The 19,245-nt window shown below is 36.3% G+C and overlaps 2 protein-coding genes across 5 annotated transcripts; one reads left to right on the forward strand and one right to left on the reverse strand.

Annotated features, from left to right (window-relative positions):
* Positions 1-4,246: 4,246 nt before the first annotated feature.
* On the reverse strand, positions 4,247-14,919 carry LOC122532154 (CREB-regulated transcription coactivator 3-like). Of its 2 annotated transcripts, none has more exons than XM_043660683.1 (2): positions 14,247-14,919; positions 4,247-4,822 (listed from the first exon to the last, which is right to left on the reverse strand). In XM_043660683.1, the coding sequence occupies exons 1-2, from the start codon at positions 14,358-14,360 to the stop codon at positions 4,262-4,264; spliced, it is 675 nt and encodes a 224-aa protein (XP_043516618.1). In that variant the 5' UTR covers positions 14,361-14,919; the 3' UTR covers positions 4,247-4,261. The 2 variants fall into 2 exon arrangements, with proteins under 2 accessions (XP_043516618.1, XP_043516619.1); XM_043660684.1 differs by having other exon boundaries at positions 4,688-4,822; positions 14,233-14,899.
* Positions 14,920-16,242: 1,323 nt separating this feature from the next.
* LOC122532150 (mucosa-associated lymphoid tissue lymphoma translocation protein 1-like) lies at positions 16,243-19,227 on the forward strand. 3 transcript variants are annotated; one of them, XM_043660678.1, is made up of 12 exons: positions 16,243-16,370; positions 16,465-16,627; positions 16,697-16,860; positions 16,965-17,121; positions 17,194-17,458; positions 17,528-17,620; positions 17,692-17,917; positions 17,985-18,168; positions 18,242-18,456; positions 18,564-18,662; positions 18,734-19,002; positions 19,095-19,227. In XM_043660678.1, exons 2-12 carry the CDS (start codon positions 16,494-16,496, stop codon positions 19,197-19,199), a joined length of 1,911 nt encoding a protein of 636 aa, XP_043516613.1. In that variant the 5' UTR covers positions 16,243-16,370; positions 16,465-16,493; the 3' UTR covers positions 19,200-19,227. The 3 variants fall into 3 exon arrangements, with proteins under 3 accessions (XP_043516613.1, XP_043516611.1, XP_043516612.1); XM_043660676.1 differs by having other exon boundaries at positions 16,244-16,370; positions 16,935-17,121; XM_043660677.1 differs by lacking the exon at positions 16,243-16,370 and having other exon boundaries at positions 16,441-16,627; positions 16,935-17,121.
* The last annotated feature ends 18 nt before the right edge of the window (positions 19,228-19,245 follow it).

Consider the following 19,245-nt stretch of genomic DNA (forward strand, 5'->3'; position numbering starts at 1 on the left):
TTTCTCCCAAAATTCCAATATTCCCACAGTTTTAAGAATAACCCAGGTAAAACAAAATAATAAATTTATTAGAATTTTTTCCTCCAAGTAAAACAAAATAATTAATTTATTATAATTTTTTCTCCCGATATTCCCTCCTATTCAGTTTTAAGTATATTTAAATATAGCTCAGGCAAGATAAATAATAAATTTATTACTTTTCAATAATTTCTACCCAGTGATATCGTACCGACGAGTTCAAAAAGAAAACGACGAATTATTGTATACGGGTTCGGTCACTCGTTACGGTCCGCAATCGATTGCCACAGCACGCCGAGAATTTTTTCTCCCAAAATTGCAATATTCCCTCCTATTCAGTTTTAAGTATATTTAAATATAACCCAGGCAAGATAGATAATAAATTTATTATTTTTCAATAATTTCTACCCAGTGAGAGAGAGAGAGAGAGAGAGAGAGAGATATCGTATCGACGAGTTCAAAAAGAAAGCGACGAATTATTGAATACGGGTTTGGGTCACTCGTTAGGGTCCGCAATCGGTCGCAAGCGCAAGTGGTTGTGTCCCGTGGTGGCATTTGAAAATTTCGCGAGCCACCGAAAGAAGAGAGAAAAGCAAAGACGATCAAACTACGCGTTCGAATTAGTTGCTCGCTATTGTCTAACGTCGGCCGATACGTAGCGGCGGAGGGAACCGTCGCTTCGACGTATCGACCGACTCGTGCCTCGATAATTCCATCAAAAAGTTGCCTCGCGACACTGCCGCTGCCGCTGTTGCTTTTCACGCTGTGCTATTCAACTACTGTTAAACTGAAAAGTTTCTCATGCGTTATCGTGCAGGGACATCGTATCAGGAGGAAAAAAGAAAAGGAAAAAAAAAAAAAAAAAGGAAAGAGGAGACAAAGAGGGAGAGAAGAGGAGGTAGATTGAATTGTCGAGGGATCCGATTGACCCACGTGTGTGCACGTGGCGTCGCTCGCCGGAAGCCCGGTTTCCCCCGGCGAGCACAGCTGGCCAACTCGAACGAACTCCAGCGAACTCCGAGCTTCCAGCACCAAGTTTGCGCGAACGTGTTTCGATTTCGCGATATTTCCCGTGCGGTGGAAAGAATCGACTCGAGCAACGCGTCCCGATTGAAGTAGGGATGGGGTCGAGTACCTCGCGAGTGGCTCGAACGTTCCGCGAATACTTGCGGAATTCACGAAACTTTGACATCGAACTCGAATATTTTGCTTTTTTCACAAGTACTTGAGTAGTACCATCTCGTATTCAGATAATCAGGTATCTTACCGAGATAAGTGAAGTTAGATTTATTACTGCTCGAGGTTAGAGGTTAGAGTTGCTACTACGTGTTACTCGGACGCTCGATGTCTTTGTGACAGATTAATCAAACAAATTATAATTTATGTCCGCTAGAATGGCGGAGAATTGGAGAAAGAAAAATATTCAAGATTGGCGAAATTTATTGAAAAATATTTACGCGCACCGGCGACATCTGGAAGAGTGTTTCCCGCAACTGGAAATAGTGTTGGTTCAAGACTTGAACGAACTTTATTTGGTTGGAAAATCTAGACTTGTTAATATGTATTTTCGAACTGACAAAGACTAATTTCTAAGTCAAAATAATTATTTCATTCGTTTATTACTAATAAAATGTTGCTAAAATTATATTAAAATAATAAATTAAAATAATAAATTATATTACAGACATCCGAGTAATACGAATAGAAATGATAAATATGTCTTAATGTAGCCGAGTATTTCATTAGATAATAGAATTATTACTATTCTCACACAACTCTATATAATTTTATCCGATTATCTTTGCGACAAATAATAAAATAGTATTTACGTCCACTGGAATGGCGGAGAAAGAAAAATATCGGAGATTGACAAAACTCGCTGAAAAATATTTACATACACCAGCGATATTTCCCAGCTCTGGAAAAATGTTTTCCACAACTGGAAATATTTTGGTTCAAGGCGAACGAGTCTACCACTAGAAAATCTGAGCTTTTAATATACTATATTTCTGTAGGACAAAGATAAATACTAATTTCTTCGATAATTCAAAATAATTATTTCACTGTTTTATTATTTACTGCTGAAACGTGATTCATAATTGAGAATATCTATCACTGGAAAATCTAGACCTGTTCATATCTCATGTACAAAGATAAAGATTATAATTTCTAATTCAAAGCAATTATTTCATTGTTCTACTACTTATTGATGAAACGTAAATTACGTCCGGAGTGACCACGTAACCGGAAAAAATATAGACTCGTTGATATTTCTCCACAAAGACGTCATTTGCACAAAGATGATAATTGGAAATAGTGATTTCGTTGTTTTCATTGTTTGTGACTGAAATGAAAATTACAACGTAGACACGTTCGTAGCGACGCGAGGTAGAAATAATATGTATGACAGATATGCAAGTCTGGTCAATCTCGTGTGCACCCACGGGTGTGTTGCAAGTAATCTGGCCCCGACCACGGAGAAAAATCTTGCAACGTCTATTTTTACACGGAACGACTGGAAATAGTCGAGTTTAATGAAAGGAGGCACGCGATCGCCCGTACGTTGCTCCAGTCATGAATCACGCTTCGAACGTGCACTGGCAACTGGCAACAAGTAGAGAGAGAGAGAGAAAGATCCCCCCATAATGTTCGTATAATTGATCGTACCCAACACCACGATGTAATTTCACTACCGGGCACAGGCCACCGCGCATTCGCCAGCCAGAACGAGCACGGATACATATACACAGCGGCAGAGACGGGGTTATTTCAGTCAGTCAAGTTTCAACGTCTTAAAATTCAATCTTCAACTTCGCGCCGGATAATCGAACTTTTCTCCTTTCCCGGAACGAACGGAACTTGTATATCCACGTTGGGGAACTTTCGCCATTTATCACGCCTCGTAACGAGCGAAATTGCGCCGCCTTCTTGAGCGTAAATCGGTTCGAGAAGATTGTTCGTGATCGGACTTTTTTTTTGGAATTACGAGCAAGACTGCGAGCGCACACGTGGAATTTCAACAATACTTTACCGTAGTATTTGCGTGTAGAATAATAAAAAACGGAAAACAAAATACGTAGGATATTTCGGTCTTTCCAAAAAAAATTCTATCATCGCTATTCTGACAGATACGAACGCTGCTTTCCTGGAATCGGTTTTCGACCGCAATTTAAACGAAAGATTCCCGATATTTTAAATTTTGTTACAGCTTCGTAAAAGTCTATTTTCGTCACATTTTATAAAGCGTAAAGCTTCTGTTCTGAATTCGTTTTTCTTTCTCTTTTTCTTCAAAACATTTTTACGTCATGTAGCAAATGGAAAAAAGTGTTATTTTTTTTTTTTTTGAAAAAGAGATTGTAAAAATTCACACGCATGCACAAAGGATGAAAACTTTTATTTCACCAGTAAATCCGTAGTGGCGTTGAAGATTAAAGTTCGCCTCTACATCGATCCATGAAAATTTACTGTACAATTCTTTTTTGCCCATCGTTTTATTGAACTTTGAATATTAGAGTTAGATAACAAGAGTTCAAAAAATTCCAACGACACGTTGGAAATCTAATCCTAATGTTCAAGGTGCAATGTAACGGTGAGAAAGAAATCATACAACGAGTTGCAAGGGTGAGAAGCCTTGGATTTTCAAAATGACGATGAATCTAATTAAAATTTTTTAATGTAATATAATTTTCACGCATGTTTGAATTTTGAGAAAAATGTATCCTCACTTTCCCTTCAGTCGTTGTATTATGCAAAAAAACAAATTTGCGACTGTCGAGGTAAAAGACTTCACGCTTTAAAACAGAGCCGGCTAACTGGCGGCCCGTTGCCCCTACTCTCCTGATCGCTAGCGCTACCCCCTCCACTCATTGAACTTTCGATGCGGTGGAGGGGGTAGCGCTAGCGATCAGAAGAGTGGGGGCAACGGGCCGCCAGTTAGCCGACTCTGTTTTAAAACGAGACCAAGTGGATCGTAATACGATCTCTTTTTGCAAAGTTGCATCACTTTCAATTGTCGACGATTTTTCAGTGTCACGCTCTTCTCGTCGATGACTATATACGAATATATTGAACTCGAATCAATAATGATCACCGGCAACGGAAATAATTTTCTCGCCAATTGCAATCAGAAGCAATCGTTTAATTTTTCAATTATCGCAATTATCGTTTTAAAAACATGTTCTCTACTTCATCTTGGAATTAATATTCTCGACATAAGTGACAAACGAGCTTCGATCATCCCCTTTCACAATATAAAAATATTCGCGACAACTGGTGTCCGCGGTGGTAAACACCGATTTACGAGCTTCGCCAACTTGAACGTTCGGAGTACAACTTGTACACACACGCATACACACACGCACACAGGTGAAGGAAAAACCAAACGACAAAGTGGGTGCGGGTGTGTCTGTACATACAGAAACATACATACGTTCGTGTACGTGTGTACAGAAAAAAAGGGGATATAAAGATGAAAGAACAAAGAAAAAAAGAAACAGAAAAAAAAGAAAAACAAAACTAGATCTGACACGATTTTGTTAGATGACCAATATACCTTAAGGTCGATCGAGTGGATAGCTGCGTTGTGCGACGATGCGTGCTCTTTCGCGTCATTGCCGCAATTCGCGTTGTTGTTAACATTCGGCAGCGAGCCACCCGCCCTGAACTGATTTCCCAGGTTAATGTGCAGGTGTTTGCCGCTGGACTGCGGTGGACTGGCGCCGGCACTCTTCACCGACAGCGGGGTCTCCAGTACCCCGGATGATCCCGTGGGGCTGGCGCACACCGAACTGCTCGCCGAGGCGACCTAAGCACGTCCATCGTTCATACGGTCACCAAAACGTTGTTCGTTTCCTTCACACGGACAGACTGTCGCCTCTTGCCAGCCATGCCTAACGCTTTCTCCTTTCATTCTTTCATTCTCTCTTTTCTCTAAATTTTTTTCTTTTCTTTTTTTTCTAGTTTCGAAACAATCGTTACTAAGGCTTACTCTCTCCGATCTAAGACTGCAGACACGCGCGAGTAACACTCGAAAAAGGGGAAGAAAATACGCGTACTCGTGCGTGTGTTCAGACTTCTTGAAATCATTTTCGAGTCTCGCTCGCTTGCTCAGCTTTCGACGAGAGACGCTCGATCCGGCAAGATGGAACGAGCGTGTAAAAAACGACCGGATTCCTTCAAACATCGATCATCGTCCGCAAACATAATTCCGACGTTTGCTGAGAATTGGGCGCAAACCTCCTACGATTCAGAAGAAAATATCTACCCAGCCGCTCGACCGGTGAATCGCGTTGCCACCAAGATTGCGAGATTCGAGAGTCGGAAGTCAATAACATTGGAAAGCTCCAACAGTTTGGTTACGTTGGAAACGAGGCGTTCTCAAGCCGAATTTTCATCCGAATCTCATACAAATGAAACTTTCGACCGATGCATTCCTCGTCCGACCACGCACGATTCGATAAACAGCCACTCCTTTCTCTCTCTCTCTTTCTCTCTGCTCTGCCTTTCTTTCCGTGATTTCATCACCGTTTGAATTCCACCTTTAGATTGTTGTGTTCTCTCAGCCGAAACCGGGACCGAAAAATTCGAACGATTCCCGTAGGGGAACTTTCCAGGCGATGCAGCACAAATAGACATTTCTGTCCATTTTTACGAGAGGCTAAACCACGAAGAAGCATCTGAAGTTACGGCGAAGAGCGTAACTGTGACAATCACAATGAAAAATTGTCGATACGATCTCGTAAGATACATTTGGTTTCATTTTGAAGCGTGAGGCGACAGTTGTGAATTCCACTTATCTTTTTTTTTTTTTTTTTTATATCGTGAGAAAATGAGGATACTTGTTTTTAAGAAAAACTCGAAACGTAAAAGTTTTTTGTAAAGAAGTATCTAGTACTTATTGAAAATTGAAGATTGAAATTTTTTTTCTTTACAACGAACACTTGAAACTCGCCTCTGAATACGATTCTTTGTTACCACCTTCGAAACATTGGAATTTTTATCATTTTCTCGTACGGTCTTGGAGATCGAAACAGTCTTTTTAGAATAAATCCTTAAAATTCACCGTATGATTTTCTTTTTATACCATTTTATTGAACTTGAAACATTAGAGTTAAATGCTAGAATTTTTCTTCAATTTTTGTCATTTAAAAATTTTCTCGTAGATTAAAACGATCTCTTTACAACGAACCTTCAAAATTCGCTGTACGATTCTTTTTTTTTTTTTTTTTTCACTTTATTGAACTTGGAACATTAGGGATAAATTTCTAATCATTTTTGTCACTTAACTTTAATATTCAAAGTTCAATAAAGCAAAAAAAAAAAAAAAAATCGTGCAACAAGTTTCAAAAGATCGCTGTAAAGGGGAGATTTCGGTCTTTAAAATGACGGTGGATTTAATTACGAAAAAAATTTTTTAACATTTCTATATATGTTTGAATGCTGACAATTTTCGAGAAGAAAGTATCTCCATCGAGTCAATTGTTAATACTTTTTATACAATTTAATATACAGACATATAATTATCGACAATTTTTCATTGACACAGTCACGTTTTATATTCGAATCCTGAAAAATCTACTAAACCCACGGTCGACTGTGACAGCGCTGCTTGTTAAGGAAGCCTGTTTCCACGCGGTTCGTAAACAAACGACGACGGAAAATACGTACACCTATACGGCGATAAAATTAAACGAGGGAAAATCAAACGGACAACGATAAAAGTGCACTCACAACCAGTCCCCTACGTTTCACGATAGGATAGGATTACGTAATCGGCTGCGGTGAAAGTATCGCTCTTTTTTTCTTCTACGAGTACAACCTGTTTCGCATTCGATCGGTCAGATGAGACGGAGCGTTAGAAATTACACGTCAGTCGCCTTTCGTATCTCCGATCCCGAGGAAAATTGCACAACTATCACGTGGCTGCACAACTCGGTGTGTACCAAATTTCGTGCACGATAAAAGTGAATTCTAAAAAAGTTTGTCTTGCACTCTGAACTGAAAGCGTTTTCTGCTCCTTTCTTACTTTTCTATACTTTTGTAAAGTTATGTTTTGTACATTTTGCGCTTGTATATCTTCGTTATTTTGTATATTTTATAAAGTTATTCTTTTTTCTTTTTATTGCTATGTAGTATATTTTCCAGTATCAACTAGATTTGTTGTTAATAACGAGCTCTCGACAAACTAAAACCTATATGTAATTTTGCGTGTTTCACACATTTCTACAAATTTTACACCAAGGCCGGCTAATTGGCGGCCCTTGCCCCCACTTCCCTCATCGCTAGCGCCATCCCCTCCACTACACTGAAACATCCCCACTCCACGTAGTGAAGAGATCGACGCAGTAATGCTAGCGATCAGAAGGCAAAGACCCACGGGCCAGTTAGCCGGTTCTGCTCTACACCATTTCTGGCACACGCATTACGAGACAGTTTATTCGAAACTCGACGCTCAACGTGTTAGAAAAATATTCCCGTTTTCAAAAAAATTTTCTTTTCATCCATATCCATCGAGGAATCCAGATTCCAAAAGAAGAAGACGATACGTTATTTATGGGGAAAAAAACCCGGCTCGAATTTTCCCGATTCGATATTTTATTTTTCACAGGGATCCTTTCTTTAGGATTCGCCTCGATTATTCCATCGCCGAAATATTGGCTGCAAGTAGGTAATTGACAGCGACGAGACGGAAGAGTGCAAATTTAGAGGGAATTGTGATTGGCTATTCGAGAAATTAATTAGACTTTCAGGCCACGATCGACAAATATCAGATTCTATGCAAGAAAAGATAATAAGTTGAAAAGAGAGAATACAATTTTTTTCACTTCCGTTTTCGAGGAAATCGAGTATGAAGATTGATCGAGTATACTAATTTTGTAGACGTGGCAGAAAAAAATAATTGACAGAAGGTTAAATATACATAAAAAAAAAACATAGAATAAAATTTGTCTACAAGAAAAACGAATTTCGAGGCCGAAAGATTTATCAAATACACGTGTACCAGGGCAATTCTCAACGAAACGTCTGCTCTGTCGTCGAAATTTCTATCTCTATTTTCTCGAAACGAGAAAATTTCATTCCACATTTTTGCACATAGGATATATTCGCGAACCAGCCAACTTGAGAAATTTTCGATTTTTCCTCGAAAACGAAGGCTAAAAAAGACGAAAAAAAGTTAACGATTTTAGTGTTTCTTCCTATTTACGTGGAATCAGCTGCTACTCGATCGTGTCGCCAGTTACGGGACACCCTGTACACGTGTATCCGCTCGTTTCTAACTATCTTTCTCTCCCTTCTTCTCACCGTTTCCTTTCATCGGTCGTTGTCCCATTTCACCCGACTCACTCGCAGAGATGGTGACCCCTCGAAACTCTTCTTCTTTTTTTTTTTTTNCGCCAGTTAATCTGCTTGAAGTTCCACCAACCACGGGCGCTCTCTTTCCGACACGTTGCGTCCATTTTTTTTTTTTTTTTTTTTTTTTTTTTCAAACCCCCGAACACGTTTCGATCCCAATATCCCGCAAGACAAAGGTACGAAGCGTTTTCACCGAGCGAGTGGAACCACCTATCGAACGCTTTCCGCGGTTGAATGCTACTCGACTTTCCGAATGTTTCGACACGGTGACCCACTGCGGCTCGCGAAAGTATTCCAACGCTTGTGCACACACCGAAACGTGGACTTTGATAGAAGATTGTTCCGTTCGCTCGAGATGAGCTAAGACTGATGTAAACTTGTCGTTGAAAACGATAAGAGCGCAGTTAACAACGATCATTGTTTTTAGCATACGCTGGTAGCACAAATTCTAATGATCAATCATCGGACTCGTAATCGTTATCGAAGCTGTTACATAGAGTGTGCAATTGCAAGGAAAAAAATTTACAATCGCGGCGTGGCGAGTTGTGGTCAAGACAATTACAAGTTTTGAAGCTTCGTTGACACTGTGGCGAGAGCCGATCGTCGCGATTATCATCGATCGTGTTCGAAATAGATCGCCGGGGAACGCGTTGAATGCCGCTAAACTTTCATATTTTATCTATGGGACGAAATATGTATTTTGTTTGTCTACGTTACGATAAAGTACAACGAAAAAAACAGCGAGTTTAATAATATTATCTAGTTACTCGTGTTCTATATTGTCTAGTTATCTAAAATTCATTCATTATTAGTGATATTCATCTCGTTTTGATTATTTGTGGTCAATTCTTGTATACTAATAAAATAAAATATAATAATATGTAAAATATAAAAAATATATAAAATAAAATATAATAATACATAAAATATAAAAATAAATAAAATAAAATATAATAATATACAAAATAAAATATAATAATACATAAAATATAAAAATAAATAAAATAAAATATAATAATATACAAAATAAAATATAATATATAAAATATAAAAATAGATAAAATAAAATATAATAATACATAAAATATGAAATTAAATAAAATAAAATATAATAATACATAAAATATAAAAATAAATAAAATAAAATATAAAAATATACAAAATAAAATATAAGATATAAAACATAAACGTAGGTAAAATAAAATATAAAAATAAATAAAATAAAATATAATAATATATAAAATATAAAAATATATATAAAATAAAATATGCTTGTAACAATAAAATAAAATTGAATATCTCATGACTTCCATATACACTGAGATATACTATCACTCAAAGATCGTAAGACAATTTTTACTTTTGATATTTCAATATACAGGGTGTCCCGCAACTTGTGATCAACCGATTTTACATCGAAAAATGTGTCGAAAAGAAAGAATACGATCTTTTCACTTTGTTTATCGAGAAAATCGAGTATACTTGAATTTGGCTATTCGACGCGAGGATATTCTAAATGAAAAATAGATAAATAAAAAACGTATACGCAGGACGATGCAATTTCTAGATTGCTTCTAGATTGTTATAATAAAATTGTTAATACGCTAATGCTTCAAAGCATTATGAAATTCTTTCAGTTTTAAAACGAATACAGTACCTGTTCTAAGACTTTTGAGCGGGAGTGTACATGCCCAGCTTTTTCACGATCGCGACAGTGATAACGAAGTTCCAAAAAACTTGACACAACGCGTGTCCGTAAGGATTTCATTTTGTGATAAGCGCTCGAATCGTTTCGTGAGGCAAGGCTGGTTATCTGAAAGCTCTGAATTACCCTGACATTCCGACGTTCGTCAGATAATTCGACGACGCACAATGTTCGACTCAACGCAACGGAAAAGTGAAACACTCGGAATGTAACATCTGGAAAGTCTTACGTCATGAAATATTGGCAACGCAATGTAGTTTAACTAACTTTCCTTACTTTCACAAGACATATCGATTTTATAAAACTGTAACTTTCGTGAAATATATATCGCGTTGTTGTTAAAATTGAATGTGAAATTGACTTTTTTTTTTCTTTTGTCGCAGGAAGAAGATCAGTTTGTGAAAAATTTTGATACAACAATAACATATTTTTTTTATTTTTATGAATTTGGAAATGAAATTTTAGAAAATATACCGTCATGATTTTTTTTTATAATAGTCTGAATACATTTCACATTAATTTTACATTAAAGTCGAACTTCATTCAAAATGAAAAATAACGCAAACTCGAAATGCCGATGGGGAAGCCGAAACACAAAGAAACACATTAAGCAATCGAACATCGTGCCGAAAAAACTGCCAAGAAAAAAAATGCAAATAAAGACCCGATTAATTTTCTTATCTTCAGTTACGATTCCGCGGTTGCAGTACACTGACGAAAATAAGTCGACGAAAAATAAAAAGTGGTTTGATTATGGTGGAATTCAGAATCGTATGTATAATAACAACGGATGATACGAACGAAGAATTATCTCTCATTTATCAACATTTTCTTGACAAATCTTGAGAAACAAGTCTATCAGAGTCAGTCCATGTGACTGAGACTTGCAATTAGAATTATTATTTTTACAAGCAATTATAAAATTACAAAAGCGGACCCGCTAGTGTAAGCAAATGATAAATATTTGCCCGAAAAATTTTCATTCAGACAAAAAGGAACATACTCATCGAACACTGTGCGAGAATTCGACGGACACCTGAAAACGTGCGTGCTCCGACGTGGATTAAGTCAGCCGTACCCGTAAATAACGTTGCGATAGCGACTGATCGAATGGTGAACTTATAACTCGTACAACGCAGCTTCCGCATTTAGTACAATGCCAGCGTTATGTAACAGTTGCACGGTTATCGGTGCTGGCCTAAGCGGAAAAAAAAAAAAAAAAAAAAAGAACACCCGCCAATTTCGCCGAACGAGTGGTGAAACCGCGCTAGAGGGCGCTGTGCTCGTTCGATGGATGAAACGCGATCGGTCCCAGCGTGAATCGAATCCATATTTCCATTTTTCTCACGTCGGATAAAAATGATCTCACGAGGACCTACTTGGAGGAGAGTCGTACATCACAAAGATAGTTCTTTGTTCTTATCGTTAGTTATCTACGCTACTGATGGACTAATAAATTAACACTATCGTTCCGGCGTCGTTCTTTTTCTTTTTTTTTTTATATATATATATTGTCAGAGATACAAGACGTTTACGCCTGTTTATTTTATGTTGCGGCAAACAGTTACTTTTCGCAGTGGATTTCTCATTCTTCAGATAAGTATAATAATTTTGTTATATTACGCACGTTATTTCCAAACTGCCAAATATACTTAAATGGCCTAAATTTTGTGATTTACTTTGTGTGTGTTATGTATCAAACTGGACAAGTTTAAAAAAATATTTTTTATAATTAAAGTGTCTTTCGTTTTTACGTGGAAAAGTTTAAAGTCTGAAGTCTGAAGGGAAAAAGGGAAATGGGCGCGGAACAACATGAAAACGGCTTTGAGAATGCTGCTCGAAAGTAAAATAATTACAAAGCAAGTCTTTTCGCGAAAAAAAAAAAGAAAAACTATCGATTATTTTGCTTGTGATATTTGTAAACAACATTTAAGTAAAAATTTTGTTTTGTTGATTAATAATTATTAATCCTTATGGCAAAATTTAAAGAAGACAGTTTGTACCTTTTTTTATTATTCTTTTTTTTTTTTTAATCAAGAATTGGCCAAGTTATAACAGAAAAACTTATTGTTAATGTCCTGTAATGTACGACTCTCATCTACTTGTAATTCATGGTGGCCACGTGACTTTTCGAAAAACCAAACCCTTACATATGTCACGTTCAGTAGTTAACAGTTCGAAATCGATCCCGATGGAAAGACGAATGACATTTTAATCTCATCTGCCCGATTTTTCGTAAACATTGACAATTTCGTCGATTCTATTAACCATTTTGATGTTTATATCGAATATATTCATCACAAAAACACGACTCTTTCTTGTTTAACGAGTATACTCATCAGGTAGGAAAAAAAATTTGCATTTGCTATTGAAGTAAAATTCAGGCAAAGCAAAAAAAAAAAAAAACATATTCGTAATTTTAACACAATACTTTGAGACAAATAGCGAAGAAAGAAAAGATTGCTGTCAATTGTAATTATACGTAATTTTTTACGAAACGATAGAACTTTACAATAAAACACGATTTAAAAAAAAAAAAAGGAAACAAAAAATTTCCGTCATATTTCTATCACAGTTTCATTTCAATTTCACGGCAAATGCATCTCGTCGCAGCTTGAAAAATAATGAATCGCGCGTGTGACCGCCGTTCTCAAAAATAAAACGGAACACCCAAGGGGCCGCACGCATTTCCGTTAATGACATTCTGTTCGGCCGAACGAGGCACGTATGTATCGATACACCGTTTGAAACGACAAACCGCCAAGGAAAGGGACGATCTCGCGCAGAAGCGAACCGACAAGTTGTTTCGGAGCCCGGAACCGGAAGTGTCACGCTTAATAACGAGCGGCAACTTTCATTGGTGTTTCCAGCGTGCGAAAAGAAAAACTGGGTCGTCGACCGATTGTCTACTTGGTACACCCGAAAACGAGACGTTGCAGCCAGAATCCGCTGAATACACCCGAAAACGAGACGTTGCAGCCAGAATCGGCTGAACACACATCGCACGACTATAACTGCGTTTGCACAACGACGCGACAAATTCGAGGCAAACGTTCGATTTGTGTCTCTCGACTTGTGTCGCGAAAGGGGCGAGAAAAAAAAAAGCACACTGTGAATAGGCCCTGTGCGTTGAATCGAACAGAAACACGTGATTCCGCGAGATACGTACGTAGCCTGAACGATCGCGAATTGGCGACGTCGTTCGAGTAGGTTGAACACGATCGATTTAATTGAGAGGTTGGTTCCTCGAGAATGCGAACGAGGTTTGAGATCGATGGAGAGGCAGACTTCGACGGAAGGAAAAAAATAATTGAATCGAACGATGAAAGCTACACGCCGAGAGATGGAAGAACGCTGTCGTTGATTTGGTTCGCTATTGATCGTGGATAAAAGTGTGTCGTGTAAATAGAAACAGAAACACGACCGACGATTTATCGCGGAAGCGAAAAGAGAGACGAGAAGAAGAACGCGGAGCACAGCTCTCGCAATCGCGAACTCGCTTGATTCGAGATGCATACGGGTGATCGATCGCAAGAAGAAACGTAGATGTTCCTTAAAAAACACCGACAGAGCTAACAGGACGGACGCGAATGTCGATCGCGCACGTATGCATTTATTAAAGAATTTACAGGACGGATGGTGGCAAACAAGCGGAGAGTACGTTTCGCGTAGTATACCGGAGCGTAGTATACTAGTCGCACATATATACGACGCGTATTCATCCACTGTTACACGCGGCAACCAAGAGCGAACAGCCTACACGCACACGAAGAGGCACACACACACACATTTTCGTCCAACAACACGTTACGACGACACGGCGACAACATAACGACAACGACAACGACAACGACGACGATAACGTACAGAAAAGAGAAACAGAGGGCCAGATCGGTAGGTGTAGTTGTGCGCATTAACACAGAAGACCGATAGTAGGCTAGTCAGAGGCTCATACACACGCTCAATCGTATAGCAAGACGAGGAGCACATTCGCATAGAACATACACACACACATACACACAGAGGCAGACAGAGAGTGGAGCACACGGCGCAACGAGGAGAGAGAGAGAAATGCTCGTTGTTTACGTTCCTAACGTCTGAGCCGAGGAGGATGTACGGAAATTGTGAATACATGTCCCTCAATGGCAAGGACCTACTGGGATTTCCTTACTCTGCTTGTGACATCCGAAACTTCCCGCATGATCGCCTCGAACGCTGCTCTTTCCTGCGCTTCCTTCTGTTTGTGTAGCGCGATCTTGTCACTGAACTTTCGTGGATTCGCCATGATGGCTCGACACTAGATCCCCCGACACTCGCGAGTATCGTGCACCTATTATCGTGCGCCCTCTTATCCCCCCTCACACCGTTTAACTTCCGTCTTTCTTTTTTTTTTTTTTTTTCACCGATCGCACACCAATAACGGACCCTTTAAATTTCACCACGTTAGAACCCGTAACCTTCTGCCTTCTGGATGGCACTGCCGATCACTGATACGCAAGATTATGCGGCGCAGCGCGCCACGCGCATCGCGCAGGACCCGCTTTTTGCCGGCTCATTGGTCACACCGATCCCCCACCACTCCATCGCACCCGCAATAAAAAACTGACGACACTTTTCCGGGGTGTTCCAAAAAGCTCGCTCTTTCGTTTCCTATCGCCATTGACTAGCCTGCTCCATAGACACGACCGTTGTATCCTGCTTCGTGTCCCACGGTCTGAAATACCGACTTGCGAAAAGAAAAAAATCACTCTGTTTCTCTCACGCCCTCTGCGATCTCGCAGGGCCAACGAAAGAATTCCATGTTCAGCTCGATCGTCAAAGCTGACGATGTCACCAGCATTGTTTTGTTACGAGTTACAATGGAACACTCCAATTACATCCACGTTGAATTTTCATTCATCTTTTGTACGCGTGGTTTAGGAGAAATTCTCAACATTATTCGAGGCTTCGAACTATCTGGAAATCTTTAATCGTGTATTTCGTAAGTTAAACAGAATGGAGGGAGAAAGCTGAAAGCCTAATTACAAAGGAACGATAGTTTACAAATTAATCCTTTTTACCAATGTTTCTTGCAAATTAAAATTTGATTGTTTTATGGGCACTGAAACGCTGTTACCATCTAGCGGTGAAACTTTGGAACTAATCATCCGATATAAAAATTACAAAATTACAAATTTCTAACTACTTTCCGACCGTATTTTAGCCGAAAATTTACGGACACTCTGGTATTAGTAAATAAGGCCAGATATTATTCATTTTCAGTATTAATTATATGAAATATATGAAGAAACAAAATTCTTTTGAACTATAATTTATCAATTATACTATTAGTAAAATAATTACTAAATGTTAAGACATTGGATTTCAAAAGTTTAATACGATAAATATTCGTGAAAATTAATAACATTTTTACTAATTAGCACTTGTGTACTTCCATTAAAGAATTAATCAATTATGTCGGAAATCAAAATAGTATTATACGGGAAAATTCTTTGACAGTTAAAATTCTAATTTAATTCCTAACCAGCTCAAAAATTTTGCTTGCAAAATTTTGCTTACAAAAACGTCGAATTTGCTTAAATTCGATTTTTTAATTTTATCATAAAAACATTAATTCTACCTTCTCATTGCTAGATGTTTTTTATATCAATAATTTAACTAAATTTTCATTTGCAAAAAAATTAATTAAAAGAATTAATATGCAAAGTTTTATAGTCGTATTTTCTTAATTGGACTTTTAATTTTCTTCCTTTATTTCGTCTAAGCCTCGAAAGGTGATAAAATGGACAATTGTATCATTATATTAACTACTCAAGTATAATTCATTTGTTTGTATCTCGTCTGTGGCGCCTGTTAAACAGAATCGATAACATCGCATGCGACACGGAAATGATAAAGAAATAACTCTTTATTAAAAAAATTTTTATGTTATTTATATTCATTTACACTTGTTATATTACTTTAAACGATAAAAATGATTGATCCTTATTGATTTTGCATGATGTAAAATTACTGAAGAATTTCTCTCTAACACGAGCTACAGTCGCATATCTTCTTTATACTGTTTAAAAAATGACATAAAAAGTTATATTTCCTAATTGTAATGCAATTTTTTCATATATATTACTTTGAAAATATTGATAAATAATTTCACATTTCTGTTGTATCGATTGAGAACGAAGTATCATCGATTTACAAAGATTTTTATGGATTACAATTATGTTACAGTTTCCTTGTTCATGTAAAATTATTATAGAAATAAAAAGGGGATTTTATACCCGAAATACATTAAAATGTTAATCTAATTATCATTATTTTACAACTTAAAATATAAAAATATTGTTATTACGTTTGTGATGAAATGTTTTACTTGTAATATTTTCTTGCAGTAAGGATGTAGAATGTAAATTAATCAAAGATGACTCGTTTAGATAAAAATATGTATGTTGAATGTTTACCAGTAACTCTGTATAATGAAATAATTAACGCATTAAATAAAGATGCAGCTTGGATAACATTAGCAAATCATGTAGCTGAAGAACTCCAACTTAGGTAAGAAAAAAAAAAAAATTTAAAGTATTTAAAAAATTAATCACATTCTATTCTACATTGTAAACACAGTACTCTATGGATACACTCTTTAAAAAAGATTAAATATCCAAGCGATTCTCCTGGACAGAAGCTACTGTCTGAATTAAATATTAAAATGTGTACTATAGAGATTTTACGTACTTTGTTGAACGACTGTAAACTTTATGACATTCTTTCCATTATATCTGATCCAGGTATGATAATACTCATGCTCTATTACTGCTGATAAATTATAAATTTAGTATTTTTGAAATATTAATGCTTTTAGAACCTTTAAGCATTGTTGTGCATCCAACAGAGGAACTTCATACTGATATTTTAAAAGTACCATTTGGACGTCATCTTCATTTATGCTGCAAAGCTGTTGGAATACCACCGCCAAATTACATATGGTACCATAATAGTAATCAATTGCAACATTGTATTTCTGACGAACTCGACCTTGTTATAACTTGGTACACATCTCAAAAAATATTTAGATACTTTTATTATTTGATTGTGTTGTAAAATCTATTTCATTTTTAAAGTGCTTCTCAAGCAGGGGAATATAGATGCGAAGTATTTCAAATTAAGAATGATGGAAGTCTCATATCGACCTTGACTTCTAAAGCTGTAACTGTACAAATTCTTTCTATACCTGTTGCAATAGAGGAACAACCACAGCCACTTCTGGAAGTTAAAGAAGGTCAAAATTTTACAATTTGTTGTAAAGCCAATAATTATTCTAAACCACGTTACCAATGGTTTCATAATAATACTAAACTAGAAGAAGAAACATCCAATATTTTGCATGTATGTAAACTACTCTTATTTCAGAATTGTTATTTTTCATTTATTAAGTTTGATTTATTGACATTTCAGATAAAACAATTTAGTTTGAGAAATGAAGGAAAATATTATTGTCATATTTATAATGATATCAGTGAAATTTATACAGAAAGGGCTCATGTAATGGTAAAAATGGATAATATTTTTAGTAACAATCCACCATTATGCCATAATTTACCAATTACATTTTTCTGTAGATGGATTTTCCAAAACTTAAAGCAGTTGCAAAAATAGCTTTAGTTATTGCAAATGAGGACTATGATTGCCATGAACGTCTTCTAACATCTAAAAATGATGCTGCATGCATAGGTAATCTTCTTAAAGAAATAGGATTTGAAGTAATTTGTCTTCTCAATTTGACAATTACTCAAATGAAGAATGCAATAAAAATATTTAGCGAAGCCTTAGAAGAAGGTGTATATGGTAAGATGTAATAAAGAGTACAAGTTGAAAAATATACCATCGTTTAAATTTGTCTCTTCTTATATAGGTCTATTTTATTTTGCTGGTCATGGTTTCAAAATGCAAGAAAATTACATGCTTGCAATAGATGCTCCAGAAATATATTTAAGAAAAGATGCAATATGTGAAAGCGAATTATTGTCTGCATTCCTTGAGAATGATCCTGAATTATTAATTGTTATTTTAGACATGTGCCAAACTTTACCCTCAAAGTAAATTTTTGATTTTCTTCCATTCTTTTTGTTTCCATTCATCTTCATATTTAACTTGTCTATTTATTTTTAGAAAATTTAATCCCGAAATATATCACGAGGTACCAATTGTGAATGAATATAAAAGCAAGAAAAATCTTAGAAATTTAATTCAAGCATACTCCACATCTAGTCATCGACCTAGTTATGAGAAATTGAACTGTAAATATGGCTTGTATATGGAACATCTTAGCAAATATATTAATGAAGATATAACTGTCACAAAACTATTTGAAGAAGTAGGAAAATGTGAGTTGTTTACTATGTATTTTGTCTGCGTATATTTACACGCATGTCAACTTGTCTTATATTTTAATATATATTTGCAAACTTTATCTTATGACCAATGTTTGCAGCAATTGATAGTTGTTTTAAAGGGAAAGAACGAAATCAGATTCCAATGTTTGCTGTGTCTGTTACAAAACCATTTCGCCTTACCGATGCTACTTATGAAAGTAACTTTACATTCATTACATTTATAGTAATGTTTTAATTATTTTTTTAACATATATTTTAAATGTTACAGAAAAACTTTCACATAACATTGATTGTTTAAATGAACTTATATCATATTCAACTCAAACAATAAACGTATTGTTTAAACCAGCAAATATGTGCAGTAGAGTTACAATTTCACTCTTTATGGAACCATATTTAAATGTAATAAGAATCAAAGTACTTGATTTACCAAATGTAGAAATCAATTTTTTTAATTCTATTCCCACAAAACGAAATAATTTATTTCAAGATCAACATGAGAAAGAATGTTGGATTCACAATCCCCAAATCAACGAGGTAATAATTTCTAGTTATTATAAAAAATTTTACATACTACGAAACAATTTAATATGGATTACTATAACCATTTATAAACATTTATATTACAGGGATCATTGATAATTTCTGTATCAAAGAATAGCATCGCTATTAGTGCAACAGTGTTGCATATAAAAAATTACATACCTCTTTTGCTGAAACTTATAAATGTTTAAGAAATACAACATAAACAATTACATATGATTTTAAAATGTGATTTTT

This window comes from Frieseomelitta varia, unplaced genomic scaffold, assembly GCF_011392965.1.
Source record: "Frieseomelitta varia isolate USP_RPSP 00005682 unplaced genomic scaffold, Fvar_1.2 scaffold_44, whole genome shotgun sequence".
In the NCBI taxonomy this organism is placed as follows: domain Eukaryota; kingdom Metazoa; phylum Arthropoda; class Insecta; order Hymenoptera; family Apidae; genus Frieseomelitta; species Frieseomelitta varia.